General features: G+C 34.0%; 1 protein-coding gene across 1 annotated transcript; it reads right to left on the bottom strand.

Annotated features, from left to right (window-relative positions):
- Window positions 1-19,237: 19,237 nt before the first annotated feature.
- On the bottom strand, window positions 19,238-24,444 carry LOC131164215 (uncharacterized). Its single transcript, XM_058121235.1, has 3 exons — window positions 24,335-24,444; window positions 21,908-23,943; window positions 19,238-19,578 (listed from the first exon to the last, which is right to left on the bottom strand). Exons 2-3 carry the CDS (start codon window positions 23,898-23,900, stop codon window positions 19,511-19,513), a joined length of 2,061 nt encoding a protein of 686 aa, XP_057977218.1. The 5' UTR covers window positions 23,901-23,943; window positions 24,335-24,444; the 3' UTR covers window positions 19,238-19,510.
- Between the last annotated feature and the right edge of the window lie 3,136 nt (window positions 24,445-27,580).

Here is a 27,580-nt window from a genome sequence, read left to right as displayed (position 1 = left end):
TGCTCCATCACTGCCTCTGGCATGGGCACTATTTCCTTTCGGATCCATCTTGAAACAATAGACGCAACTTAGAAATCCTATCCTTATATTTTACCCACCTATCCTCACCACTTATCTCATTATTTCTAACTCATTTCTAATCCTCAGTCCTACATTCTAGGAATATAACTCGATAATAGCTTACTATGGTTTTCCTGAAGTCGTCACCCCAGGAAAAGTACAGAAACTACCACGGAAGTCTTGCTTCTAGACTGTAGAACAAAACCTCAAATCATTTCCTAAACTCTGGTATTGTTTCCGTTGCACTCTAAAGTCTACAGAACCTAGCAACATAGGCTCTGATACCAAACTGTCACGACCTACTCATTTTTCACACATATTTTTTTTTCTATATAAATACAAATCATCAACATACATTCTGGATCAGCAGGTCACAATCCACCTGGACCCGTGGGTACCAAGGATACATCAAAACATACAACAGAAGCCTAAGCAGCAGAAAACATACAATCACATGCATCTGATCATTTCATATTCCACAATATTATAATTACAAAACATCCATCATACGATTACAAATACCAGAGTCACTAACCCACCGTATTTCCATATATACATCCCAAAAATGTAATCTAGGGACAATTCCTACCAAATCTAACTATCCCTACAAAAAAAAACTTACCCTTAAAAAAAAAAAGGCAGATAATTAGCACTAGGTTAGTGGGGCTTTTCCCGCTCTCCCATCAAGGGCTCCTGAAAAGTTAATAAGATTTAGGGGTGAGACATCTCTCAATAAGGGAAATAAACTAATATCAGTGTGTGGCAACATGAGTATTCTGTGTTTTACATATACCATACATAACATATTCAATACTGTTTATCAAATTTGGGAAATCATACAAATATCATCAAAACATGGCAGAACATAATGCATTTTCATAATCATATTTCAATCTCATATAATAATAATAACATAAGAAAATCCTGGTAGGTTAGTTGGTTGTTGTCATGTATTACCCCCACATGACTGGGTTGTGTGGCCCGAAGGCGGGACCTGATAATGGTTGGCCGACCACTACCAAGTCAATAGTTTAGTCTGTAGGTCCGATGGGTCTGTCAGACCTAGTACGTACACCACAGGCGATAACAGCACACTTCTTGAAAATAACCACATCGACCATCCAATCTTACACCACTCTGTACAATGGCGTTAACACAGATATCATGATCACGAAGACCATGGACACATAGCAACGGTACTGTGCAAATGCTAGTCTAGACCAAGCCAACCAGGTTCTGATATCATATAATATATACTAAAACTGTGATACATAGATATCTCATACCATTTATTTCCACATCAATCATATCATTTTGCATATATATATATATATATATATATATATATATATGTGTGTGTGTGTGTGTGTGTGTATCATGAAAATCATCGGCCCGTACGCCGGTATTACACATTTTATCAAAGTTCGGCCTGTACGCCGGCAAATCACGTAGCACAGCTTGTACGCTGGCAAATCACATAGCTCGGCCTGTACGCCGGCAAATCACGTAGCACAGCCCGTACGCTGGCAAATCTTATCCACATAGCACGACCCGTACATCGGCAGACATATCCACATAGCACGGCCCGTACGCCGGCAAATCACATATATATAAAAATATCTCGGCCCATATGTCGATTTTTCATCATAAAAATCCATAGCATCTACATTCCCAAAAAACAGTATTTCACAACATTTTTATACTTATGCCACACTGAACAAATTTTCCATGTATCCAACATATCATCATTTAAATAGTATTTTCCACACATATTCCTGAAACTAGATGCTACATATATATTTATACATGCATTTTCTAAAAAAGAACTAGCTTAATTTATCCCCTTACCTGAATCCTACAAAGCCCCTAAGAAAATCTTCCCTGCACCCGTAGGGTTCTCAACTCAACACCCCTGAAAATGAAAACTCGCAGAATTAAAGTTCAGTATTTTCGCACGTACAACATTTTCTATAAATACCACAAAGTCAAATTTGGCTTAAAAAGCCTTACCTCAACTTAGGGATGATTCCCAATGTTCCCAACTAACACCCCTGGAAATGAAAATTTTCAGTATTAAAGTTTAGTATTTTTAAGCGTATAACACTTTTCTCAACTATCACAAATCCAAATATTGAGTAAAAAATCTTATCCTGGATTTGGGATGGTTTCCACCTTACTTTCACCGACGATCCGCTCCGGAAGATTTGGAGAGAACTTTCCCAGGAGCATCGTGGTGACTTCAGATTGTCAATCCGGCAAAGATTTGGCATGAAATCGATGAAAGAGAGAGAGAGAGAGGACCAAAGGGGGGGGGGAGAGAGAGAGAGAGAGAGAGAGAGAGAGAGAGCGAGAGAGAGAGAGAGAGAGAGGAAGAATAGCTTAATTAGGAAGTTAAATCTGGATTTTTTCATATTTATAGGACAGCGGAATTCGTCGACGAGCCCGACCTTTGTCGACAAGTCCTTCATAAATTTCGTCGACGAAATACACTCTTCGTCGATGAAATTCAGTCGGCTCAAAAACCCCTCTCGGTATTTTCTCATCTACGAGCCCCTTGTGTTCGTCGACGAATTCTCTTAAGCCTTCGTCGACGAATCTCCTGTATTCATCTACAAAGTCCTGCTGATCCCCTTTTTCGTTTTCCTCCTAAAGCTCAATGTCATCGACAACCTCCTTCTGTTTCCGGTCTCCATTTCCCTATCTTTATTATTTAAATACCATTCTAAATTTCTGTCGTTACAACAAGTGTCCATGCAAATCTCGTAGTCTTAACTTGCGAGATTTGTTTAAATCTCGCAGTCCCAACCTGCGAGATTACGTAAGCATTAGATTGGAAATTTTTTTTCCCAAATAGAGTATTATTTAATATTTTATTTTAAAATAATAATAAAATGGGAAAAGACTCTTAAAAAATCTCTACAGAAGCAGTCAACGCAAGGCTAATAAACTAGAGAGCTACAAAACCACAAACAGAGCAGACAAAGTAAAACAACCAATAAGGAAAGTCGCAGTTCTTTACCAAATTATTTAAAAAAAATCAAAGAAATGGGGAAAATTTATACAAAAGTACCCACTTTTCAAAAGTAGGTTTAGGATTTAAAATAATAATAAAAAAAAAACGTCAGCTGTCAACTCTTACATAAAAGTATCCAACTGACTTTCCAAAAGTGGGTTTGGGCTTTAAAATAATAAAAAAAAGTCAGTCGTCAACCCTTGTCAGCCTGAATAAAAAAAAAAAAAAAAAACTGAGAACCGACTTTTCAAAAATCGGTTCTCTCCGTGGGCAGTTTCTTTACCATGGAATTCAACTTCTGCTCAAACTATCAAGGTCGTATGAGGTTTGTAACATCCCAAACCCGCCAAGTGGGGCTCAGATGTCACGTGTTTCCATTTACCTGTATCTGAAACTCTAACATCAATTACGTAGCGGAAAAATACACTAACATCCTTTATAACATACCAAAGTTCTCTCTCTCTCTCTCTCTCTCTCTCTATATATATATATATATATATATATATATATATATATCCAAAAATAGTATTCTCCAACATCCAGTATTCATAAATATATACATCTTAGAAAATTTAAACGAACCCAAAATATACATCAAAAGTCTATACCCTCTCTCTCTCAAAAGTGCTACGCTAGCCCCGAGCTCATTGAGTTCGATCATGCGGAGGTCTTGAAAAAGGATGAAATTCATATTGGATGAGATACATGTCAGTAAGATGGAATAAATTAATACCAGTACGTGGCTATCATGAGGTTAAGTGTACAAAATATAATCATTATTTACAAATTAGTCCACAATTATGAAATCATTCTCTATCCCTACTCGCACACCTGTAGCATATTTTTCTAATGAGAGTTCCCAAGGATTAGAATGATTACCCACCTATACAAGTAGCACCCCTTTGCTCTGATACCTTATGCAACCTATGACTACAACTGAAACATATTAGGATACTTACCTTACTCAGTAAGCCCTCAGATGGATAGTTTATCTCGTATTCATACATATTCAGACAAATGTTTACAGGCAGAAGTTCTTGAGAATAAAGAAGATTACCCGCCTATACAAGTAGCTTCCTTCTGCCTTAATGTGTTATGCAGCCCCTGTATGGCTACATCTGATACCTATCAGGACACTTGTGATGATCCAAAAATATATATTCGATTAAAGCATAATAATAATAATAATAATAATAATAATAATAATAATAATAATAGTCATTAAGTTAATATTAATACAGAAATGTTTTTCTATAGGATCTTTGATTCCATGTTTGATGCCTAAAAAAGACCTTGTCTTAGCGAGTGTTTAGAGACTATTGCGACTCAGTCGCTCCCTAAAGGTTGGTCTAGTTAAAATGAAATTTTTTAGGATAAATAGGATATACATTGTTTGTGCACGTAAATAAGTACATATATATAAAATAGTGTTTTGATAGACATAATTTGTAGAATTACATGGTAAAATAATAATAATAATATAGATATCCTATGTGGGGTCCACAGGAGTTCCAAAACTATGTACGACTCATAAAATCGTGTGAGAACTATTGGAATTACGTAGGATCCACTTGGGTCTCGAAATTGTGTAGGGCCACATGACCATGTAGGGCCTACATGAGTTTTCAAAATTCAAACTTAATTTAAAAAAAAAAAAAAAAACTAAAACATAGCTTGTAAATAATAATAATAATAATAATAATAATAATAATAATAATAATTTTAAAAAATAAAAAATATATAAAAAATTAATTAAATGGGAGTGTCGGCAAGCACTCTTATTTCTCTCACATGACCTCCATCATCATCCCATACCTAACCTATCCATGCCCATTCCTTAATTTTTTAAAAAATTATAATTTCTACCCTCTCCCCACACTTTTATAAATTTAATTTTCTTCCCCAAAATTTTCTTATAAATAGGAAGTTCTGAACATTCATTTTTTACAAAAAAATTTCTAAAGGAAAATAATGATTAGTGAGTGAAAGATTTTGTAGTGGAGGGATAATTTTTGCTATAATTAAAATTTTCATTCACTCACTTTTTCTGATCTCATTTTTTAAAAATATTCGTTGTGATCGTAGCAGAATGTTAAGTAAGAGATAAGTAAATTTGATTATGATAGACTTTTATTAAAATTTATACCCTAATTTATTTGTAAGTAAATTCGATTATGTTATATTTTTATTTAAAATTTTTACCCGAATTTATTTGAAAGTAAATTTAAATTTTTATTAAAATTTATACCCGAATTTATTAGTAAATAAATTTGTTTATGTTATATTTTTATTTATACTCAAATTTATTTGTAAGTAAATTTTGATTATACTAGTTATTTTCATAAAATTCTCCCAAATTTATTTTTACGCTAGTTTAATTATACCAGTTTTATCTTTAATATACTTGCGTTTATTTTTGAGTCAAGAAATGTTCTAAACCCCTCGAGTATTTTATAATATTAATTTTTATTCAAAAAAATATTTTTAATACGAAAATTGTATGACACGAGTTTATTTTTGCATTACATATTTCATGAAAATATTAGCAAAAAATATATAAATTGATTTTTACGTTGCGTATTTCACGAAAATATAAGTAAAAATAAGATTTTCATGATATTATTGTAATTTTATAAATTCTATAATAAGATATTTTCAAAACCCCTAATGACACAGACGATATAGAAAATTACGAATGCTCGGTACCACAGCTTAAAGTTTAAACGAATTAGAGTGTACCCACGCTATTTGCAAAATGATTTTATATGGTAGTAGATTTCTCTTGAGTGCACACCAGGGTCGGACCAGAGTTTAATAAGGAAAATCTCACTTAATAAGGGTGTATGTTGATTTAGTTTGACCGGCTAGCCAACTAAGTCCAGTATTCGGACCGTATAACCCAATCATGGGGGTAAACATGACTTACGATTAACAGACCTAAGTATGTCTTCATTTGCATGATTAGAGAGTAATTAGCAGAAAGTGATTAACTAAAAACTCTCTCTATTGAAAAATCTTCCTTTATTCAAATACTTTCATATCTTGCATCCATTCAAAAAATCAGAGAGTGTGAGAGTTTCCCTTGTGCCTATGTGATTATTATTCTTTGCTAATACTCCCACTTGTGTGTGTGCTTAAGATTGATTTTTTGGGAGTCTAGCTTAGGTTTATCTCACGGATTTTACCTTTATAAATCTCATGTAGGATTAAACCAAGAAAGTTTAGGATATTTGTATTCCATTGCATATGTCCAAGAGCTTTGCTTTTGGTGTGCAAAGATTTTTCAAACAAGCAAGTAATCTTTTTAAACTTGCATTGTGCTTATATCATTGAAGAAAACCATTTTGAAACTAGTTTGATTATCTGCTTAATATACTTGGAATATTGATGTGCTATTGAAATATCTTGTTTAGAATCCAAGTCATTGCTTGTATTGATTATCCTTGAGCATCATACTGTTTGTATTGTATTGAATACTCTTGAGCTTCATATTGACTATACTGTGTTGAGTATTGATTGAACATATCTTACATCACTGAACTTATACTATATCCATGCTATTGATGTGTATGTGAGCATGCATATTTGGGTACAAATCTGCTTTACTTGAAAATACTTTTATCTGTACCATTTGATTGTAAAATCTGAGTGTTTCCAGGCGTGGCCTGAGGGGGCGATAATCCAGCCCAGTAAAGATTGTTGTAATGGTTGAGGTTAGCCCCTTGAATTAACCTAGTTTGTATAAGTTCCGCTCCACCTGTATAAGTGAGCAAGTTATAGTGGTAATTCTTGTGCTGGTTAGCCAAGACGGGGACGTAGGTAATTGCTCGAACCTCGATAACATCTTTGTGTGTCAGTTTTACTTTACTACTTTCTGGTGCATGTGACGTTAATTAAATTGCTTTATTAAAATTCTGGTATATTTACCTTACTTGTACTAGATTGTCCTTAAAATTCTGAACATACTGGTGTTAGTACATTCACCTAGGGATTAAATTTAAAAATACCAATTCACTCCCCCTCTTGGGATCATGGTAAAGCTAACAATTGGTATCAGAGCCACGTTGCATAGACAAGTTTTTATTTTGCAAAAAGATCACATATGACTTATAACTCCGTGACCCCTTTTCTTGAGGGACCATCTTCCAAACGACCTCCTGTTTTCAGTGGTGTTAATTAAACTTTTTGAAAACAGAGGATGCGCATCTACCTTCAGAATATTGATTGGAAGGTATGGAAAATTGTCTCTAAGGGAAACTATGTCCTTATGAAAACAGAGGGTGCAGCTAGGCTTCCTAAGACTGAGTATGAAAGCTGTTATTCTTAATGCCACTGCCATGAATATTTTATACTGTAGTCTTGATGTGAATGAATTTAACAGAATTATGGCATGTTCTATTACAAAAGAAATATGGGATAAGTTAGAAGTCACTTATGAGGGTACTAGAGACGTAAAGGACAGTAGGATAGATATGTTGACCAGTGAATAGGATAGATATGTTGACCAGTGAGTATGAGGCATTTAGAGTGAATGTAGGTGAGTCTATTCAGAACATGTACACTAGATTCACACACATTATAAACTCACCACATGCATTAGGGAAGACCTATCCCACATATGAGATGATTAGGAATATCCTTAGAGGCTTACCTCCTGTTTGGGAAGTCAAGGCTACGACCATTGTTGAGGGTAGAGATCTTAAGGCCATGGCCTTAGATGAATTGATAGGTTCCCTGATCAAATATGAATTGAGCATAAACGAGAGACTTAAAGAACATAATAGGGCTAAGAAGGTTACTTCATTGAAAGCTTTCATTAACACATCTAGTGAGTGTAGTGAATCTGACACTAATGACGAAGTGACTATGCTAACTAGAAAATTTAGCAGATTTTTCAGGAAGAACAGGAAGCCCTATAAAAAATATAGAGAGTCTACCAATGAGAAGGGAGAGTACAACAAAAAAAAAAAAAGAAAAAAAGAAAAATCAAATGTTCCTACGTGCTATAATTGCAACAAGGTGGGGCACATCAAACCTGACTGCCCAATGCTAAAAAAAGAGGCTAAGAAAAAGAAGCAAGCCATGAAGGCCGGGACTTCATGGGACAAACTCAGTAGTAGCGACTCAAAATCATATCACAGCGACTTAGAGGTCGCTAATCTGTGCTTGATGCCACACGAGGATTGGATATTGTCTTCTAGTTCATTGTCTTCATACTGTTCATCTGATGATTGTGATTCTAATTGTATGCCTACATTTAAAGAATTACAATTTGAATATATTCGTGTTTCTAAATTGTTAGGCAAAATGACCAATGAAAATAATGATTTGAAAAAGAAATGTGAAAATTGGTCAAAGTTGTTTAAATATGGTAAAAACCTCTCAAACCTCTATTTTAAAAGAAAAAGATGTCACCATTGTTGAGCTTGAGAGGAAATTGGAGGATAGCTCCAAAATCATTTTTAAATTCACTGAAGGCAAAAATAATTTTGAAAAACTACTTAGTGCCCAAAGAAGCTCCTTAAGTAAAGAGGGTCTTGGTTTTAATGGTCTTGAAAATGTTAGACAACCTAATCTTTACTTGAGACACTTTACACGTGAGTCAAAATCTAATATTCCTCCTAAAGTGCCCAAGTGTAGATTGAGATGCTTTAAATGTAAACAAATTGGTCACATTCAATTTAACTGTCCACTTAGGAATAAGCATGCTAGAAGTAGGAAGGTATAGGTAGTTAAGGGAGATCCGACTACTAACCTCCATGGACCCAACAAAATTTGGGGACCAACATCAGTCACTTAGCTTATTTTGTAAGTATGTCTAAGGTCGTCCTCCTCCAAGGACATGTGGTACTTGGATAGCGGATGCTTAAGGCACATGACCGGCGATAAAGGAAAATTCACTTTAATTATTCCCAAGGACAGAGGTTATGTGACATTTGGTGACAATGCCCAAGGACGCATCATCGGGATAGGTGAGGTTGATAAGAATTCATCTCTTACTATTAACAATATTTTGTTAATTGATGAGTTGAAGCATAATCTAATTAGCATAAGTCAGTTGTGTGACATAGAATACAAAGTATCTTTTGAAAATGATAAATGTATAGTAGAAAATAAAACAGACCATAAAGTGCTTTTCACTGCTGATAGACATGAAAATATGTATACTACCTCTCTTGATAATTTAGCTTCACATTAAGTAACATGTTTTTCTGTTATAAATGAAACTAGTTGATTATGACATAGGCATGTAGGACATGCTAGCATGGATTTATTGTCTAAACTTGTTAGAAAAGAATTAGTTAAAGGCTTGCCTAAGATGTCTTTTGTAAAGGATAAAATCTGTGATTCATGTTAAATGGGCAAGCAAACAAAATCTAGTTTTAAGAAAAAGAAATTCGTATCTACTACTAGACCTTTAGAGATGCTTCACCTAGATTTTTTTTGGACCTAATTCTGTGCAAATTCTTGGTAGTAAATTTTATGCTTTTGTAATTGTGGATGACTTTTCTAGATTCACATGGGTGTTGTTTCTTGCACATAAAAATGAATCATGTGAATAGTTCACCAAACTTTGTAGGAGAATCTAGAATGAAAAGGGATATAAAATAACTTACATAAGAAGTAATAGAGGCACGAAATTCAAAAATAAAGGTATAGAGAAATATTGTGACTTGGAGGGCATATCCCATAACTTCTCTGCACCTATGACACCTCAATAAAATGGTGTAGTAGAAAGAAATAATAGATTACTATAAGAAATGGGTAGAACTATGTTAAATGAGCATAACTTACCTAAATATTTTTGGGCTGAGGCCATTAATAATGCATGTTATGTTATGAATAGGGTGATGATTAGACCTTCGATTAATAAAATCCTTTATGAATTGTGGAACAACCGTAAGCCTAATATTTTCTACTTTCATGTGTTCGATTGTAAATACTTTATGCTTAGGGATAATGAACACTTAAGAAAATTTGATTCTAAATCTGATGAAGGCATTTTTCTAGGTTATGCACTCAATAGCAAAGCATATAGGGTTTTCAATAAACGAACATTGACCGTAATTGAATCTATTCATGTTGTGTTTGATGAATCTAATCCATTTTCTAATAAGGATGATGAGGATGATATTGATATTATAAAATGCTCAGGAAAAATGTCTATTGAAAACAATGCAAGAGAAAATCAGGAAGCAAATGAAAAATCACCTAAAGATAATGAAAATGAAAATCAGGAATTGCCTAGAGATTGGAAATTCATAAGAAATCATCCTATAAATCAAATCATAGGTGAACCATTCCGTGGAGTAGCCATAAGATCCTCCTTGAGAAATATAATAAATCACTCTGCTTTCTTATCTCAAGAAGAACCTAAAAATATTAAAGAAGTCATAGAAGATGAGTCTTAGGTGATGTCCATGCAAGAAGAACTTAATCAATTTAAAAAAAACAAAGTGTGGACTCTAGTTCCTAGGCCTAATGATCAATCAATTGTTGGAACAAAATGGGTATATAGAAATAAGAAAAATGAAAATGGGGTAGTAACTAGGAATAAAGTTAGACTAGTTGCCCAAGGGTATAACCAGTAGGAAGGGATTGATTTTGATGAAACATATACTCTTGTTGCTAGGTTAGAAGTCATTCATATGCTACTTGCCTTTACTACTTTTGAAAACTTTAAATTGTTTCAAATAGATGTTAAAACCGTGTTTCTAAATGGCTACATTAATGAAGAGGTATACGTAAAACAACCACCCGGTTTTGAAAAATCATAAATATCCCGATCATATTTACCGGTTGTCTAAAGCCTTGTGTAGATTGAAACAAGCTCCTAAAGCTTGATATGAGAGGCTTAGCGATTTTCTACTAGAAAATGGGTTTACCTGTGGCAAGATTGACACTACACTCTTTATCAAATCCAAAAATGATGACATACTCCTTGTTCAAATTTACGTGGATGATATCATTTTTGGAGCAACTAATGATGAATTGTGTAATGACTTTACCAAATGCATACAAAGTGAATTTGAAATGAGCATAATGGGTGAACTTAGTTTCTTCTTAAGACTGCAAATCAAATAAGCCAAACATGGAACTTTCATATGTCAATCTAAATATATTAGGGACTTGCTAAATAAATTTAATATGGAAGATTACAAAATTCTTGGTACACCTATGAACTCTTCCATTAAGCTTGATAAAGATAAGCAAGGAATTCCTGTTGACATAAAATTTTATCGTGGCATGAATGGGAGTCTTCTATATCTCCCTGCTAGTAGGTCTGATATCATGTTTAGTGTGTATATGTGTACTAGGTTTCAGATTGCCCCTAAGGAATCTCACTTTAAAGCTGTCAAACGAATCCTTAGGTATCTAGTTGGAACTATAGAGTTAGGCTTGTGGTACCCTAAGCATACTACTACTTTGAGATTGTTAGTTATACTAACGCTGACTTTGCCGGTAGTAAGGTTGATAGGAAAAGTACTAGCGGCACTTGTCATTACTTAGGACAATCTCTTGTTTCTTGTTCTCCAAGAAACAAAACTCAGTTACGTTATCCACAGCTGAAACAGAATATATTGTCGCTGGAAGTTGTTGTGTCCAAACTCTTTATATGAAACAACAACTTGAGGATTTCGGATTACACTATGAAACAATACCAATTAAATGTGATAATACTAGTGTAATCAACTTTTCTAATAAATCCTATCTCACATTCACGAACTAAACACATTGAGATTAGATATCATTTCCTTCGTGATCATGTCCAAAAAGGAGATGTGGCTCTTGAGTTCGTATGCACAAATGAACAATGGGCGGATATATTCACCAAACCACTTCTTGAGGATAAGTTCATTCAAATTAGACGTGAGTTAGGTCTAATGCACAATAGAGAAGCTTCTTAGATGTTTCGTAGTTTGCATAAATTTGGGGGGAGTTCTCAAGTGAAATTTAACAAGTCTCAACAACCAATTTCATTGTTGATTTGTTTACTTGCCTTAAACTTTGTGAATATAAATTATTGATTGTGTGCACATATCTTATATCTATAGCATGATCCTATTGCGTGTAATGCATATTGCTTATTGCTTGTAATGCACAACTCTTTTGTCCACTTCGTAATGATATTGAAACATTTACTTGAATTGTTGGGCCATACTGAACTATTTGAGTAGTTGTCGATAAACTGTTAGGAAATTTAAACTCAAACATGTTACATTTTATATAGGTGATTATTTTGAAAAGTCTGATTTACAAACGACACTTTGCCAAAATTTTTCCCAATCTTTCCAAAATTTCTAATGTATAAATATAACACTCGCCCATTGCCTAGAATGTTCACTTCTATGACCCTTTTTGATGTTGTCAAAAGGGGGAGATGTAGGGCAAACACTTGGGTTAAATAAATACATGATGCATATTGTTAGGGAGAGCTTCTTTAAGCTATACCCAATTTTTGCATAGTGCATTTGTCATCATCAAAAAGGAGAAGAACGTTGACCTCATAGGTCACACCCGATTTTGATAATGATAAATACTGATATTTGATGATTGTCAAGTGCTTGTGCATGTCAAATAAAGATTCCAAGTAATGACACTTGAAGAAACAAGAAGACCGTGAAGACTTGTATTTTGCATTTGTAAATCATATCGGCCTGTAATAATTTATATGGGTCTGTAATAGTAACATAAGTTGTCGTTGTATATTTATCACCTGAACATCATGCATATAGGATATAGCGTAAGCTCAATTAGACCATAGCAAGACCTTAGGTTCTAACACTTACACACATAGCATAAAATATATGAGTGTATTATAATTGTGTTTAAAATTAGACAAATATAAGCAAGTTAAAAGGAGCTGGTCGACCGAACCCTTGGAGTACAAAACTCCTCGAGCGCCCGAACCTTGAAAGTCAAAATGTTGACCAACCCTCGGGTGATCGAACCTCAAATGCACACATCTTCTTTAGGCGCCCGAACCCTTCGAAAGGGACAATTCACTAACTCGGGCGCCCTGTGGTTTTAGTTCAAATATATCCCCGGGCGGCCGCATACCTGTCTTCGGGCCACCGAAGATTTGACCGGGCACCCAAAATCCCGAAGCTTGGTTACTGACTTTGATTCGGGCTGCTGAACCTTTATCTGGGCGACCGAACTTAATTGAAAAACTTTTTGAATTGTGTCTGATCGGGCAACCCAACTATGGTTCAGCCACCCGAACCTCACTCAGTTAAAATTAGTTTAACCGTCGTAAAATTGGGTTATTTTGGACTAAGTGGATTTTAATCCTTTTGGACTTTTTTAATAATATCCATTATATCCCGAACGGTTATATTTTTTCACCTAACTATAAATATGTCTTCATTTGCATGGTTAGAGAATAATTAGCAGAAAGTGATTAACCAAAAACTCTCTCTACTGAAAAATCTTCCTTTTATTCAAATACTCTCATATCTTGCATCCATTCGAAAAATTAGAGAGTGTAAGAGTTTCCCTTGTGTTTATGTGATTATTATTCTTTGCTAATACTCCCACTTGTGTGTGTGCTTGAGGTTGATTTTTTGGGAGTCTAGCTTAGGTTTATCCCATAGATTTCACCTTTATAAATCTCGTGTGGGATTAAACCGAGAAAACTTAGGATATTTGCATTCCATTGCAAGTGTCCAAGAGCTTTGCTTTTGGTGTGCAAAGATTTTTCAAACAAGCAAGTAATCTTTTCCAACTAGCATTGTGTTTATATCATTGAAGAAAACCATTCTGAAACTAGTTTGATTATCTGCTTAATATACTTAGAATATTGACGTGCTGTTGAAATATCTTGTTTAGAATCCAAGTCATTGCTTGTATTGATTATCCTTGAGCATCATACTGTTCGTATTGTGTTGAATACTCTTGAGTTTCATATTGACTATACTGTGTTGAGTATTGATTGAACAAATCTTGTATCACTGAGCTTACACTATATCCATGCTATTGATGTGTATGTGAGTGTGCATATTTGGGTACAAATCTGTTTTACTTGAAAGCACTTTTATCTATACCATTTGATTGTAAAATCTAAGTGTTTCCATGCGTGTCCTGAGGGGACAAAAATCCAGCCCGCTAAGGATTATTGTAACGGTTGATGCTAGCCCCTTGAATTGACCTGGTTTGTATAGGTGCCACTCCACCCGCATAAGTGAGCAAGTTATAGTAGTAATCCTTATGCTGGTTAGTCAAGACGGGGACGTACGTAATTGGCTGAACCTCAATAATATCTCTGTGTGTCACTTTTACTTTACTGCTTTCTGGTGCATGTGGCGTTAATTAAATTTCTTTATTTAAATTATGGTATATTTACCTTATTTGAACTAGATTGTCCTTAAGGTTGTGAACATATTGGTGTTAGTATATTCACCTAGGGATTAAATTTAAAAATACCAATTCACCCCCCTCTTGGGATCATGGTAAAGCTAACAATTATGCCCGAATTATGAACTAATGCCGGTTTTAGCTTCTGATAGTTTTTATATGATAAAAAAATGCCAAAAATTCATAAATTGTTCAATAAAATTTACCGATTATAAATAAGACACAACATTAAAATATTGTGAGTAATTAGGTATTTTAATTAAAAATATAAGCCCCAATATATGAATTAAAACATCTAATTACGTAGTTTAAGTACATAATCATGTCCTCGGTACCCACTCCGGGATCGAGATGTTTTTGTGTATTTATTATTAAAAAAGTGATAATGATTTAGGGTCGTTGTAGTGTACGAGAGTTCCAGGCCCTAATGCTCGATATCAAGGATATGACATGTAGTGACTCAAAGAATAATAGCTTTTTAATAATAAGAGGGAGAGAAAATAGAACCAGAAACAGAAGGAGGCCGTAGACTTCGTTGACGAACACAGGGTTTCGTTGACGAAGGTCTTCAGAATTTCGTCGACGAACACAGGGCTTCGTCGACAAGAAAATACTGAGAGAGGTTATGGGGCGGTTTGAATTTCGTCGATGAATTCAGGGCTTCGTCGACGAATTTTGTGAAGGACTCGTCGATGAGGTGACGTGTTTCATCGACGAATCCGGCAATATATAAGGAGGAAAAATCGAGATATTTTCATTTTCACCGCGCCTCTCTCTCTCTCTCTCTCCTTCAACTCACTCTCTCCCTTCTCTCTTCATTTTCGACCCCACCAGTCGTCGGATCGACGATCCGAAGCTACCACGACGCTCCTGGAGAAGTTCTCTACGCATCTACAGGAGCGGATCGTCGAGAAATCGGAGTTGGAAATCATCACAAATTCAGGTTAAGGCCTTTTAGTCTCTTTTTGGCCTTGTGGTAGTTATAGGAAATGAAATAGATAGGAAAATACTAATGTTTAGTTCTGACATATATTGGTTTCAGGGTGTTTTGTAAGAGGCCCTGCGGGTATCAGGCTAGAGAATAGTAGGAGCTTTTCAGAGATAAGGTAAGGGAAATATGCTATGCTAGGACAATTCTAAATATTATACAGTTTATTTATTCACGATAATTATGTATTAAAGTATGGTGTGGCTTGTGAATATGTATGTAGTACGGGAATATGTTCTATGAATGCTAGTTTTATGATTTTTATGAATTTCAGTACCATGATTTTACGGATTTACGTACTATGATTATGTGAACTTCAGTACCATGATTATACGAATTCCAGTGTTACGAATATGCAGTTCCATGTTATGATTATTTAGATTTCAGTACGTTATGCAGCATCATGGTTATTTTAGTACTTCAGAATCATGGTAAATCAGTTAGATATATATATACAGAAATATATTATACGATATTAGACCCTGTTGGACTTGCAGCTACAGAGCACGGTACCGTTGCTACAGATACTATGTTACTTTTTCAGTGCAACCACCTATTCAGATAATACGTGGTACGGTCGACCACCTAGGCCCTTGAAAAGGTTAGGCTTCCCATCCAGATATGGGTTAAGGTGGGCAGGTTGACTGACGGAGTTCAGTGATTTATTCCTGGTTGGCCAGTTAGGGTAAATCCAGCCTACGGGCTGCACAACCTCGTCATGAGGGGCATGTCATGACACAGATAGTCACAGGGAATAGTTTCAGTTACTATTATATATGTACAGATTTACAAAAACAAGGATCTTACTTATGTACGCTAGAAGTAATTTGAATTATAACCATAATACTGATATGTTAAGCAACAAGGAAAAGGGGTGGTGTATTTTATTATGGTACTGTACTCTTGTATTCAGTTGTTCATGTTGATATGGAAACAAATTTCATGATATATGTATAGTAGCTCATTTGCCACACACTAGTAATAACATATTTCTTCTTGCTGAACATTGGCTCATCCCAGTGTTAAACATTTTTCAGGTGATCCGAGTAGGCGAGCAGATCAGGCTCGCAAATAGAGGGGCGTTTGTCGTGCCTTGTTAGAGAGTGAGTACATTTTTGGGATATTTTGTATTGCGCTAGTCAGTTGAGGGTATTTTGGGGAAAGCAATGATATGTGTATATATTTGTTTGGGAAACATGATAGCACTCTGGTATTGTACAGTATGGTATATCATTATGCATGGAAATGTTTATTTGTTTTATGCTTCTCGCTGCTTAGGATAATGTTATGGTATCAGAGTATGATAATTATTACAGTGGAAAAAAAATCAGTTAATTAAGCAGGTCGTTATATGACAGATTCTGACAGAGTCTTTCATTTCCTTCCAGGACTCAAATCATGGCCAAAGAATGAGTTGCGAAGGCAAGGGATTCATGACCTTCCCTCGACTCTTGCCACAGCTGAATGATTAGAGGATTTCTTAAGTTGGACCTTTGCAATAGGTGGACGATTAAATGACTACTCAAATGGTTCTCAAAAAAGGAATACGCAACATCTGACAATCATAAACAATGATCTTCCTAGGTTTATAGATCTACAGACAGGGATAGTGACAAGGGATCTAATAGCTTCTTAAGCGATAGGGGTCCCGGAACAACGAGAGAGTGGAATGACAAAGACGAAAGGAATGGGGTGCATCGACTACCACTTTCTTATTTCCTGTGCATGGGGCCCCATCGGGTAGTAGAATGCCCTAAGCAAAAGGCCTTGAATGCCATGAAAACAATCCAAAAGGGAATAGAAATCTTGAACACCGATTCGAGAGAAAATAAGTGTATGGTGGGCACCCTAAGGCTTTTGGGGAAGCCTCAATAGCCTAATTAGCGAGCTGAATGGGGGGAAAATATTTGCAACTTTTTGTGAACTTATTACTTTTGTAGTAATTTTTGTGAAATATGTTGCAACTAATCATGTCTTGTTGAGGTGGTGACAAATGAATAGCCTACATGACCATGACAATTTGAAGCGGAAGATCTGGTTCTTGGAGAACCCCATGTCCATGAAGAAGATCAGTATAGATAGAAATGTGGGACATCAACCCATCCGTAAATGAAGATAGTAGCCAGAAATGTAGTGAAGATCCTTGTAGATAGAGTCAGCAACGATGAAGGTCATTGGCAACAACACTTGGTTAAGAGAAGAATGATGACGACATCACAGAAGACTTTCAGCAGCCCACACAGAATGTAGAGACCCGAAAAAATAATAATAAAGAAAAATGAAAAAAAATTGGTTTGGTGCAGACCAAACCGTGGATGGTTTGACGAGCTCAAAGAAAACCGTTGACGATTTTGAATTACCAAGGCTTAGTAAAGGTAAAATGGTAAAAATCAGTTTGGTTAAAAATCAAACCGTCGACGATTTTGTCCGCGGTCAGCAACCTATAAATAGGTTTCTCTCTCTCTCTTCATCCAAATTAGCAGATAAACACCATTTCAGGATCCCAATTTCGATCCTCCGTAGTTTAACCGAAGTGGAGTTGCTGTTTGGGCATCTTAGGCACCACTCCAAGAATAAGGTAAGGGGAATAGATTATGTCAGGTATTTTTAGAAATTCAACTGATTAAAAAGAAGTATATGATTACCGAAGTATTATATATGGTTTTTCTAAATAATAAGGCATGAGAATAATTATCATTACATGTATGTTTTTGGAAAACCAGGTATTTTGAGTTAAGTAAATCCTAGAAGATGATGATAGGTTTAATTCTCAACAATATATATATATTCCAAGCAGTTATAATATTATGAATTATCACTCAACTTGTGTGGCATAAGTAAGGTTATTTTTATGGTATAAATAAGCATGTTAGAATATTCTATGATGATACATAATAAGTATAATTTTATACTGATTTCAGAAAATGTTTTGAATATTATGGAATAATGAAATGACGGTTCAGATGGTTGTGCTGAGTTCAGACGGCTGTGTGCCAAGTTCAGATGACTTTATGCTAAATTCAATTCAGACGGCTTATGCCGAGATATAAAATGACAGTTTTATATAGAGATATGATATATCAGAGTTATACAGACTTATGAAAATGAGATCAAGTTACAGTTTTGTTATATATGAACAGTATTATATGGTATAAGAACCCTGATGGACCAATTATGTTTAGAGCACTGTACCGTAGCTAATGTGATATAATCAGTGCCACCACACTATTCAGAAAGTGTTGGTGATTGGATAGTCAATTAGACCAGAGAAGAGTAGAGTACCCTCTTGGAATCTAGACCAATTTGGGTTTTCAATCATACTTATAGACGCGTTATATTTGACTTAACTTGGTAGGCCAAAGCCCGCACAACCCAATCAAGTGGGATTATTACATGATGTTATATGATTGTCCATTTAAGGGGAAAATTCCTTATATATAATGATTTACATATGTAGGGAAATATGTATTACGATAAATCATGTTTTGAAAAGTAAATATGTGTTTTCAAGTATATATATAAGTGTGAGTACAAATTTGTGCGATTTATCAATTAAAATTAATTATTTAAAGGTTGTATTTATATCACACTAAAACTCATGTTACCACACACTGATAATAATATATTCCACCTTACTAAGAAGTGTCTTATCCTAATATTTTAACATTTTCAAGAAGTACCGAGAACCAAGCCCAGAGAGCTCAAGCGCATGAATTAGTTAGTGTGGAGAAAATAAGTGTATGGTGGGCACCCTAAGGCTTTTGGGGAATCCTTAATAGCCTAATTAACGAGCTGAATGGGGGGAAAATACTTGCAACTTTTTGTGAACTTATTACTTTGGCAATAATTTTTGTGAAATATGTTGCAACTAATCATGTCTTGTTGAGGTGGTGACAAATGAATAGCCTACATGACCATGAAAGTTTGAAGCGGGAGATCTGGTTCTTGGAGAACCCCATGTCCATGAAGAAAATCAGTATAGATAGAAATGCGGGACATCAACCCTTCCGTAAATGAAGATAGTAGCCAGAAATGTAGTGAAGATCCTTGTAGATAGAGTCAGCAATAATGAAGGTCATTAGCAACAACACTTATTTTAAGAGAAGAATGATGATGACATAACAGAAGACTTTCAGCAGCCCACACAGAATGTAGAGACCTGAAAAAATAATAATAAAGAAAAATGAAAAAAATTAGTTTGGTGCAGACCAAATCGTCGATGGTTTGGCGAGCTTAGAGAAAACCGTTGACGGTTTTGAATTACCGAGGCTTAGTAAAGGTAAAACGATAAAAATCGGTTTGGTTAAAAATTAAACTGTTGATGGTTTTGGCCAGGGTCAGCAGCCTATAAATAGGTTTTAAGTCATTTTTTTTTTAAGAAACTCTCTCTCTCTCTCTCTCCTCAATTTCTCTCAAATCTTCATCCAAATTAGCAGATAAACACCATTTTAGGATCCCAATTTCGATCCTCTGCAGTTTAACCGAAGTGGAGTTGCTGTTGGGCATCTTAGGCACCACTCCAAGAATAAGGTAAGGGGAATAGATTATGTCAGGTATTTTTAGAAATTCAATTGATTAAAAAGAAGTATATGGTTACCGAAGTATTATATATGGTTTTTCTGAATAATAAGGCATGAGAATAATTATCATTACATGTATGTTATTGAAAAACCAGGTATTTTGAGTTAAGTAAATCCTAGAAGATGATGATAAGTTTAATTCTCAACAATATATATATATTTTCCAAGAAGTTATAATATTATGAATTATCACTCAACTTGTGTGGCATAAGTAAGGTTATTTTTGTGGTATAAATAAGCCTGTAAGAATATTCTATGATGATACATAATAAGTATAATTTTATACTAATTTCAGAAAATGTTATGAATAATGTGGAATAAGGAAATGACGGTTCAGATGGTTGTGCTGAGTTCAGACGGCTTATGCCGAGATATAAAATGACAGTTTTATATAGAGATATGATATATCAAAATAATACAGACTTATGAAAATGAGATCAAGTTACAGTTTTGTTATATATGAACAGTATTATATGGTACAAGAACCTTGATGGGCCAATTATGTTCAGAGTACGGTACCATAGGTAACATGATATAATCAGTGCCACCACACTATTCAGAAAGTGTTGGTGATTGAATAGTCAATTAGACCAGAGAAGAGTAGAGTACCCTCCTGGAGTCCAAACCAATTTGGGTGGCCAATCATACTTACAGACGTGTTATATTTGACTTAACTTGGTAGGCTAACAAGTAGGATTATTACATGATGTTATATGATTATCCATTCAAGGGGAAAATTCTTTATATATATAATGATTTGCATACGTAGGGAAATATGTATTACGATAAAGCATGTTTTGAAAAGTAAATATGTGTTTTCAAGTATATATATAAGTGTGAGTACAGATTTGCGCGATTTTTTAGCTAAAGTTAATTATTTAAAGGTTGTGTTTATACCACACTAAAACTTATGTTACCACACACTGACAATAATCTATTCCACCTTACTAAGAAGTGTCTCATCCTAATATTTTAACATTTTCAAGAAGTACCGAGAACCAAGCCCAGAGAGCTCAGGGGCAGGATTAGTTAGTGTGGTATAGGTAAGTTTTGGTGAGATACTGATGTGTTTGTAGATATGTTTTTTACTATTTGGGATGTAAATAATCAGGAATTTGGAGGTATATGTATAATTATGGTGGTGGTATTAGAAACTCTGGTATAGCCATTATGGTATTTATGTTTTTTGCTACGTGTTTTCTAAGGATTATGGATTGGAATATCCGATACCCTAATACCCACTATCCCACTGCGGGTTCGGGTTATCATAATTTAGGTATCAGAGCTTGTATTTATTGTTATTAGAATTTTTCAGGTCGTCACACAAAAGATCCAAGAACTCATGAACTTTAAGACAACAACAATAGAACTTGAAGATTGAAGACTCTCTACAACAAATCGACAAGGGTGTCTATAAAATGAGTGGGGGAGAATGTTAGGGGTTGACAAAGTAATGGAGATTTAATGGGGGAGAGAGATGACTTTACATGTATTTTCCAGGGATTTGTAAATGAATATCAAATTACTTGTGTTATGACTTGTATGGTGTTGTCTCAGTTGAATAAAATAAGTAGTCTCTATTTTATCATAGACCATGAATGACTCTTGCCTTCCTGATTCATTAGTGTCTATATTAATATTTCATGCTTATGAGTGGTTGTCGAGAGGCTTTATGTGATGCTCGTGCTTGCAGGTTTAAACAGGTGATTATTGGCTGACTCTATTGGGGAGAGCCTCAACGAGTGCTGCGACCCCTTAATTGAGTCTAATTTGGCGGTCCGTGACACTTGGCTTATGAGTTTCGATGCTAGGATTTCAACAACAAAATATCTTAAGCTATTTTAAAAGCAACTCAACTAATCCAGCATCGTGCGGTGCCACTATTAATTTGAAATTGCTTACTCATACCAAGATGTGCCATGAGAAGACCCACATGACTAAGTAGCTCTTCACCCCGCCTAAGTTGCTGACCATGGTGTTTCCATTCACATTGAATCGCTGCAAAAGATAGCATCTTAACCCACACTTGGCTTATCATCTCCCATTTCGTTTCGTTGTGAAATCCATCCTCCATGATCAGCGATTCCAATAGTTTGGCAAGTCTACATCCATCAAATAACGCAGACTTACTTCTATCTCCTTTCATGCTACAAGGCTCGAAATGTTCCGTGCTCACTTGAAGTAACGACTTACGAGCATTGCTTCTACTGCTTGACATCAACCTTTTGCGTTGTTGGAAGAATCTTATTGCCTCTGCACAAGTGTCTCGAAATCTAATCTCCCCAATCCCTTTTGGTAGCATAAATGGACGCATCACTAGAAGATACATCATATAATCCGATAAGGATTTGCTTAATTTGCATCTTGGACTGAGACTGCTGCCATCTTGGTGCCCATGGAAATCAGAGTAATAGCAGAGATCTGTGGCTATATGCCAAAGAAGCAGGCTTTCATCAAATTCTGCCCCTGCCAAGCTCCAACCAAATTTGTCAAGGAAATCATTCATCTGGGTTACATGATTACTTCCCTCCTCGTGCCATTGATGCCAACTATCAAATTTCCAACTATCAAAATTCTCCCTATGTGAGTTCAGAAGTTCAAAGATCAATTGTTTCAGTTCATCTGTCACATTTTCCCACGTCATGTTGTGGTAATGCTCTAGCATTTCACTGATGCCCAAGCACCTCCGGACTCCACTGCAGGGCAGCTTATTCTTGAGGCAGAAATCTATCAGGTTGAACTGCGCCATCAATCCTGACCACCTCTTGTTGGTCCAAACGAATTGAGAAGAAAAAATTGCTCGGTAGATGAGATTGGCCGGAGGAGCCTTTTTGTGCTCGGTCAACCAAAGCTTTGTCCAGTCTGAGAAAAGAAGTGCAACAATTGCATAACCCTCCAGAAAAACAGATCCAACCAACAATGCATAGGTTATGCATATGTTAATTTTTGAATAGGGATGCTTCTCAATGAAGATCCAGAAGGCTAAAGACGTGAAAATGGAGGACAAAAAGCTGGAACAGCGAAGAACGGCACCCAACCGACTATACACTATGGTGGCTTTGGTGTAAAGGACATCGAACATGAACCCGAGCTCAAACTCCACCAATTTGAAGGCGTCTAGTGGTGACCCGCTTGTAATGGACATCGAACTATCTCCTTTATCTTGGAAGCTGAGGATGAGGTCTGCGTAGAGGCGTTTGAAAATTCCAAATAAGAAATAAGCTTCCTCGAGAAGCCCAGCATTGGAACTAAACGGGTGGGGTGGGCGGATATAGGGGGGTTCAATTACGCCAGCAATGTTTACTGGCAACCCCTGGGCTTGTCTTGAACTCAATTCCTCCATTAATGCTGCATAATCAGGTCCCGGATCAGGGGATGGGAGCAAAGAGTCTCTGAAGTGCTCGCTGCTTGCTGACCGGAGAACCCAAGTCCTCTCTCCATACTTGATAATTCCAGAGAAGAACATAGGAATTGTGAGAAATGTTAGTAGACTACTTGCCCAAGACCTGAGAAATACATAGAAGGCCACTCCAACTTGGACAAGCAGCCCAAGCAAATGCCTTAACCACAACTCATTGTCTTCTAAGGAGTAAGCAGTGATGGTGTCAGGGCCACCCAGGTGCAAGAGAAAGAATGGTGCCCAAAAAGCCATGAGCTCGGCATCTTTAGGAGAATCGCCTTGGCCACTAGCCAGGGTGCCCAGGCATACAGTCGCAACCCAGTCCGCTGACAAGTATGTTGACCAAACAAGGATCCTGAGCCACGCTTTAGCAGTATGCTTTCGTCGGCTGCCGAAAATGACTAGTATTATTTGCAGGGAGAGACTGATTAAAATCATTACACGAAGCTGCCATTTGTTCCATAGTTTTCTCACACTTTCTGGGAAAAATTGCACAGCCATTTTTTTTTTTTTTTCTTCGGGAAGATTATCAAACTGCCAGCAGCTGAAATGTATAAAAAAAAAATAAAATAAAAAAAATTGGAGTGATACAATACATCTAAAATTCATCTCTCCACAATACCAAAATGATTACTATTTTACTTTCACAAAATATATAAGAGCCTAATATTCTAACACTACTAATTAAGCAAATATTTGTGTAAATTAAATGAGCATAATGGAACACATTCAAATTTTCGTTTTTGTACTAATCAATAGATCACCTAGAGTGTACAAACAAACATATATAAGTTTCAGCATTATATATAGATATCCTTATATTATTAAAACAAAATGAATCAATTCTTAACACATGTAGTTTGTAAAGACTAAAATTAAGTATTTAATGCAAAACAATAAATCAAGATTCATAAAATTAATATCCATGGACTTACCTTTAGAGTGCAGTAACTTTGAAAGACTTGATCTCTCAATTTCTATACTGATAGTTAGAGGTTACCAAAGAAAATGCTTGCAGTGAAGGAAGAAGAAAGCAGAAAGCAGCAAGGAAGCAGCGAGGAAGAATGGAAAAAGGGCGGGAGGGTTACACACGTGGCAGGGGGATGACCACACCTTTCTTTTTTTAAAAAAAAAATAATAATGAAGTAACGTAATATATGAAAAGGACACATACCTGTCCATACATTGCATATATAATTTTTTTTTTTAATTTATTTTGAAGTGACAAGTTATTAATTTGTCTTAAATTATGCAAACTAAAATCTTTTGTGGATCTCTTAGATTTTTATTTGAATAAAAAAATTTATTTGAAAAAATATTTTTTTTATTATATTTTTTATTTATATCAAATAATAACTAAAATAAAATTATACTCTAATATTATAATTAAATATTAAAGAAAAATAAATATTAAGGATATGTAAAATTAGATTTTTATTTAGTAATTTAATTTTTTTTTATGCTAAATAGGAAAAAATAAAATTATTCATGCTTTTTTTTAAATATTTTTTTTCACATTATTATATTGAAAACATGGTGTTGACTTGGTCATTTTAAATTGCAACTCTATGCATGGATGCACATACCCATGTCGGGGGAAAGCAAGACTGAGAGCTAACTAACTAATTAATTAAGATGAAGAAAATGTGGCTGATCCATCAACAGCTTCTGGAAAGCAGCCTGCTTGCTTGCTTGCTGTCAATCCCAACCTGCCTTCCTTTTCCTTTTCTCCAGTGTTATATATATATATATATATATATATATATATATATATATATATTATAAGTTTTTAAAAAATTAATAAAAAAGGCAACATCGTTTTTTAAATTTCAAAAATTGTGAAAATCACTTTTAAAGTTTTAAAAATATCAAAAACCTCTGGTAATATTTTATTTTTAAAATATTTATTATTTATAAAATATAAAAAAATTTATTATTTTTTTTTTTTATCTTTTTATCTTTTTTTTAGAATAAAATTTCAATTTTATTAATAACTCTTACTTATCGCGAAGAAATACCATTGTTATGAGCAAGACATATGAGATTTACAAATAAACTATCAAAACCATCGCATATATCAAAATCAATACTTAAAAAAAAAAAACTAGTACCATTATCCAACTAAATTAATCTAAACATGCCAAACAAAAACAAGTATTAACAAATTACCTACAAAATGACGTCAATTACCTGTAAACATAAATCAGAGGAAAACATAGGAAAATCAAATGATGACAATTAAAGACGAAGGTATATATTCATTTTTTGTTTCTGTATAAATAGAGTATAAATGAATCAAATTTACTTGCAAGCTATTCGAATTTAACTTGTTCCCTAACTCGATTCAACCCTATTTTTTTAAAATATTTTAACAAATTGAGTTTGAAATTAGTAATAGTACTAGAATCAAGTGATAAGGGCGAAATTAAGCTTTGATGGTCTCAAAGTATAAAGTTTAATTCCCTACTTGTAATATATTTACTAAATTACCAGGATGCGTTAATTAGTGAACGAACAATATTTTCATTCCCTGATTTGGTACCAGGATTACAAATGTTTGTTTAGGTTGGATTTTTTTATCATAAAAAAAAAAATAGTGCTTGAGTTCGAGTCTAATCTAATTTTTTAATTTTATTACTTTTATATCATATATGTTCCATAATATATATTTTATAAAGATATTTAATATTATATTTATACTTTATATATATAAACACATTTATATTAATTATAATTAACTCAAGCTCAAGTTTATGAACTTGTAATAGAATTGAATTCAAATTTAATAATTATAAAATGGGTTAAATTTGAGTCAAATTTCAAACTTAACATTTTTCGAATTTAAATATTTTACTATGTGATTTTGACTTCACCCGATTCGAATATACCCCAATATACATGCATCCAACGAATTAATTAATATCATTGTCAGCTGTCGCATCTTAATTAATTAATAACCATTACATGCCCAACAATAAGTGTTCGTCTATGCGTGTTATGGTAGAACTCTATCACAACATGCATTGACTAATTTTTGAATAAATATATATTCTACATCATCTCCTTTCAGTCTAAGGGTTTGTTTGGAATCACTAAGTGTTTTTTCAAAAAAAAAAAAAATTTTAAATTTAATAAATGTTAAATTAAAACGGTACTGAAAGTTATAAATGATGTTTAATTGTATTTAAAATAAATAGACTTTTATGATAGGATAATATATAATTACTTTTAAACATATTTTAGATTACAAACATTAGTATTTTTAAATTAACAATATCATTAATAATTATTTTAATTATTTACGATTAAAATTTAAATATTTTCTATGAAACAAGTAATATAAGATTATTATTTTTAATTAACAATAATCTTGTTATTAATGTTTATTTGTAACATATTATTATCATAGTAAATTATCATAAATATAATATTATTAATTAAATTCAAATTTAATTTATTTAATGTTAATTTAAATTAATAAATAGTTCTTGTTCAATCCAAAATTGAATAATATACCATAATACATGGTAAATAGTATATGGTTATTTTAAAATATATTTTTTAAATGAAAATAATAATATTTTTATAACTAAGTTTAAATGATAATAATATTAAATTTAGATTTAAAATTTACATATTTCCTGTTAACTAAAATAATATTATATGATTACTTATTAATTAAGAATAATAATATTATTAATGTATATTTATAATATATGATTATCACATTAAGTTATGTTGAAAATAGTAATTAATAATTAAATTAAAATTTATAATGTATTTAATGTCAATTTAAATTTATAGATGGCTCTTTTTATTCATTACAAAACTTAATGATATTTTATTAAAAATTTTTGTATTCATGTAAGGGTATATGTGAATCAAAATTTACCTGCAAGCTATTCAGATTTGACTCATTTCCTAACTCAATTCAACTCTATTTTACTCAAGTATTTTAAAAAATTGAGTTTGAGTTAAGTAATAGTACTTGAGTCGAGTGGCAAGGGAGAAATTAAATTTTGATGACCTCAAGGTCTAAGATTCAACTCCCCATTTGTAGTTTGCTTATTGAATTCCAGAGAAGGGTCCGAAATATGAAGAAATAATACTATTGAAAATTTGATGAAGTCGTCACTAATCTATTATTTACCAAGTGCTGTGATTTTTGGTATGATCATAAG

Source organism: Malania oleifera, chromosome 9 (assembly GCF_029873635.1).
Source record: "Malania oleifera isolate guangnan ecotype guangnan chromosome 9, ASM2987363v1, whole genome shotgun sequence".
Lineage (NCBI taxonomy): Eukaryota > Viridiplantae > Streptophyta > Magnoliopsida > Santalales > Ximeniaceae > Malania > Malania oleifera.
The sequence above is the reverse complement of the archived record's forward strand: the minus strand, read 5'-3'. Positions and strand labels throughout refer to the sequence as shown.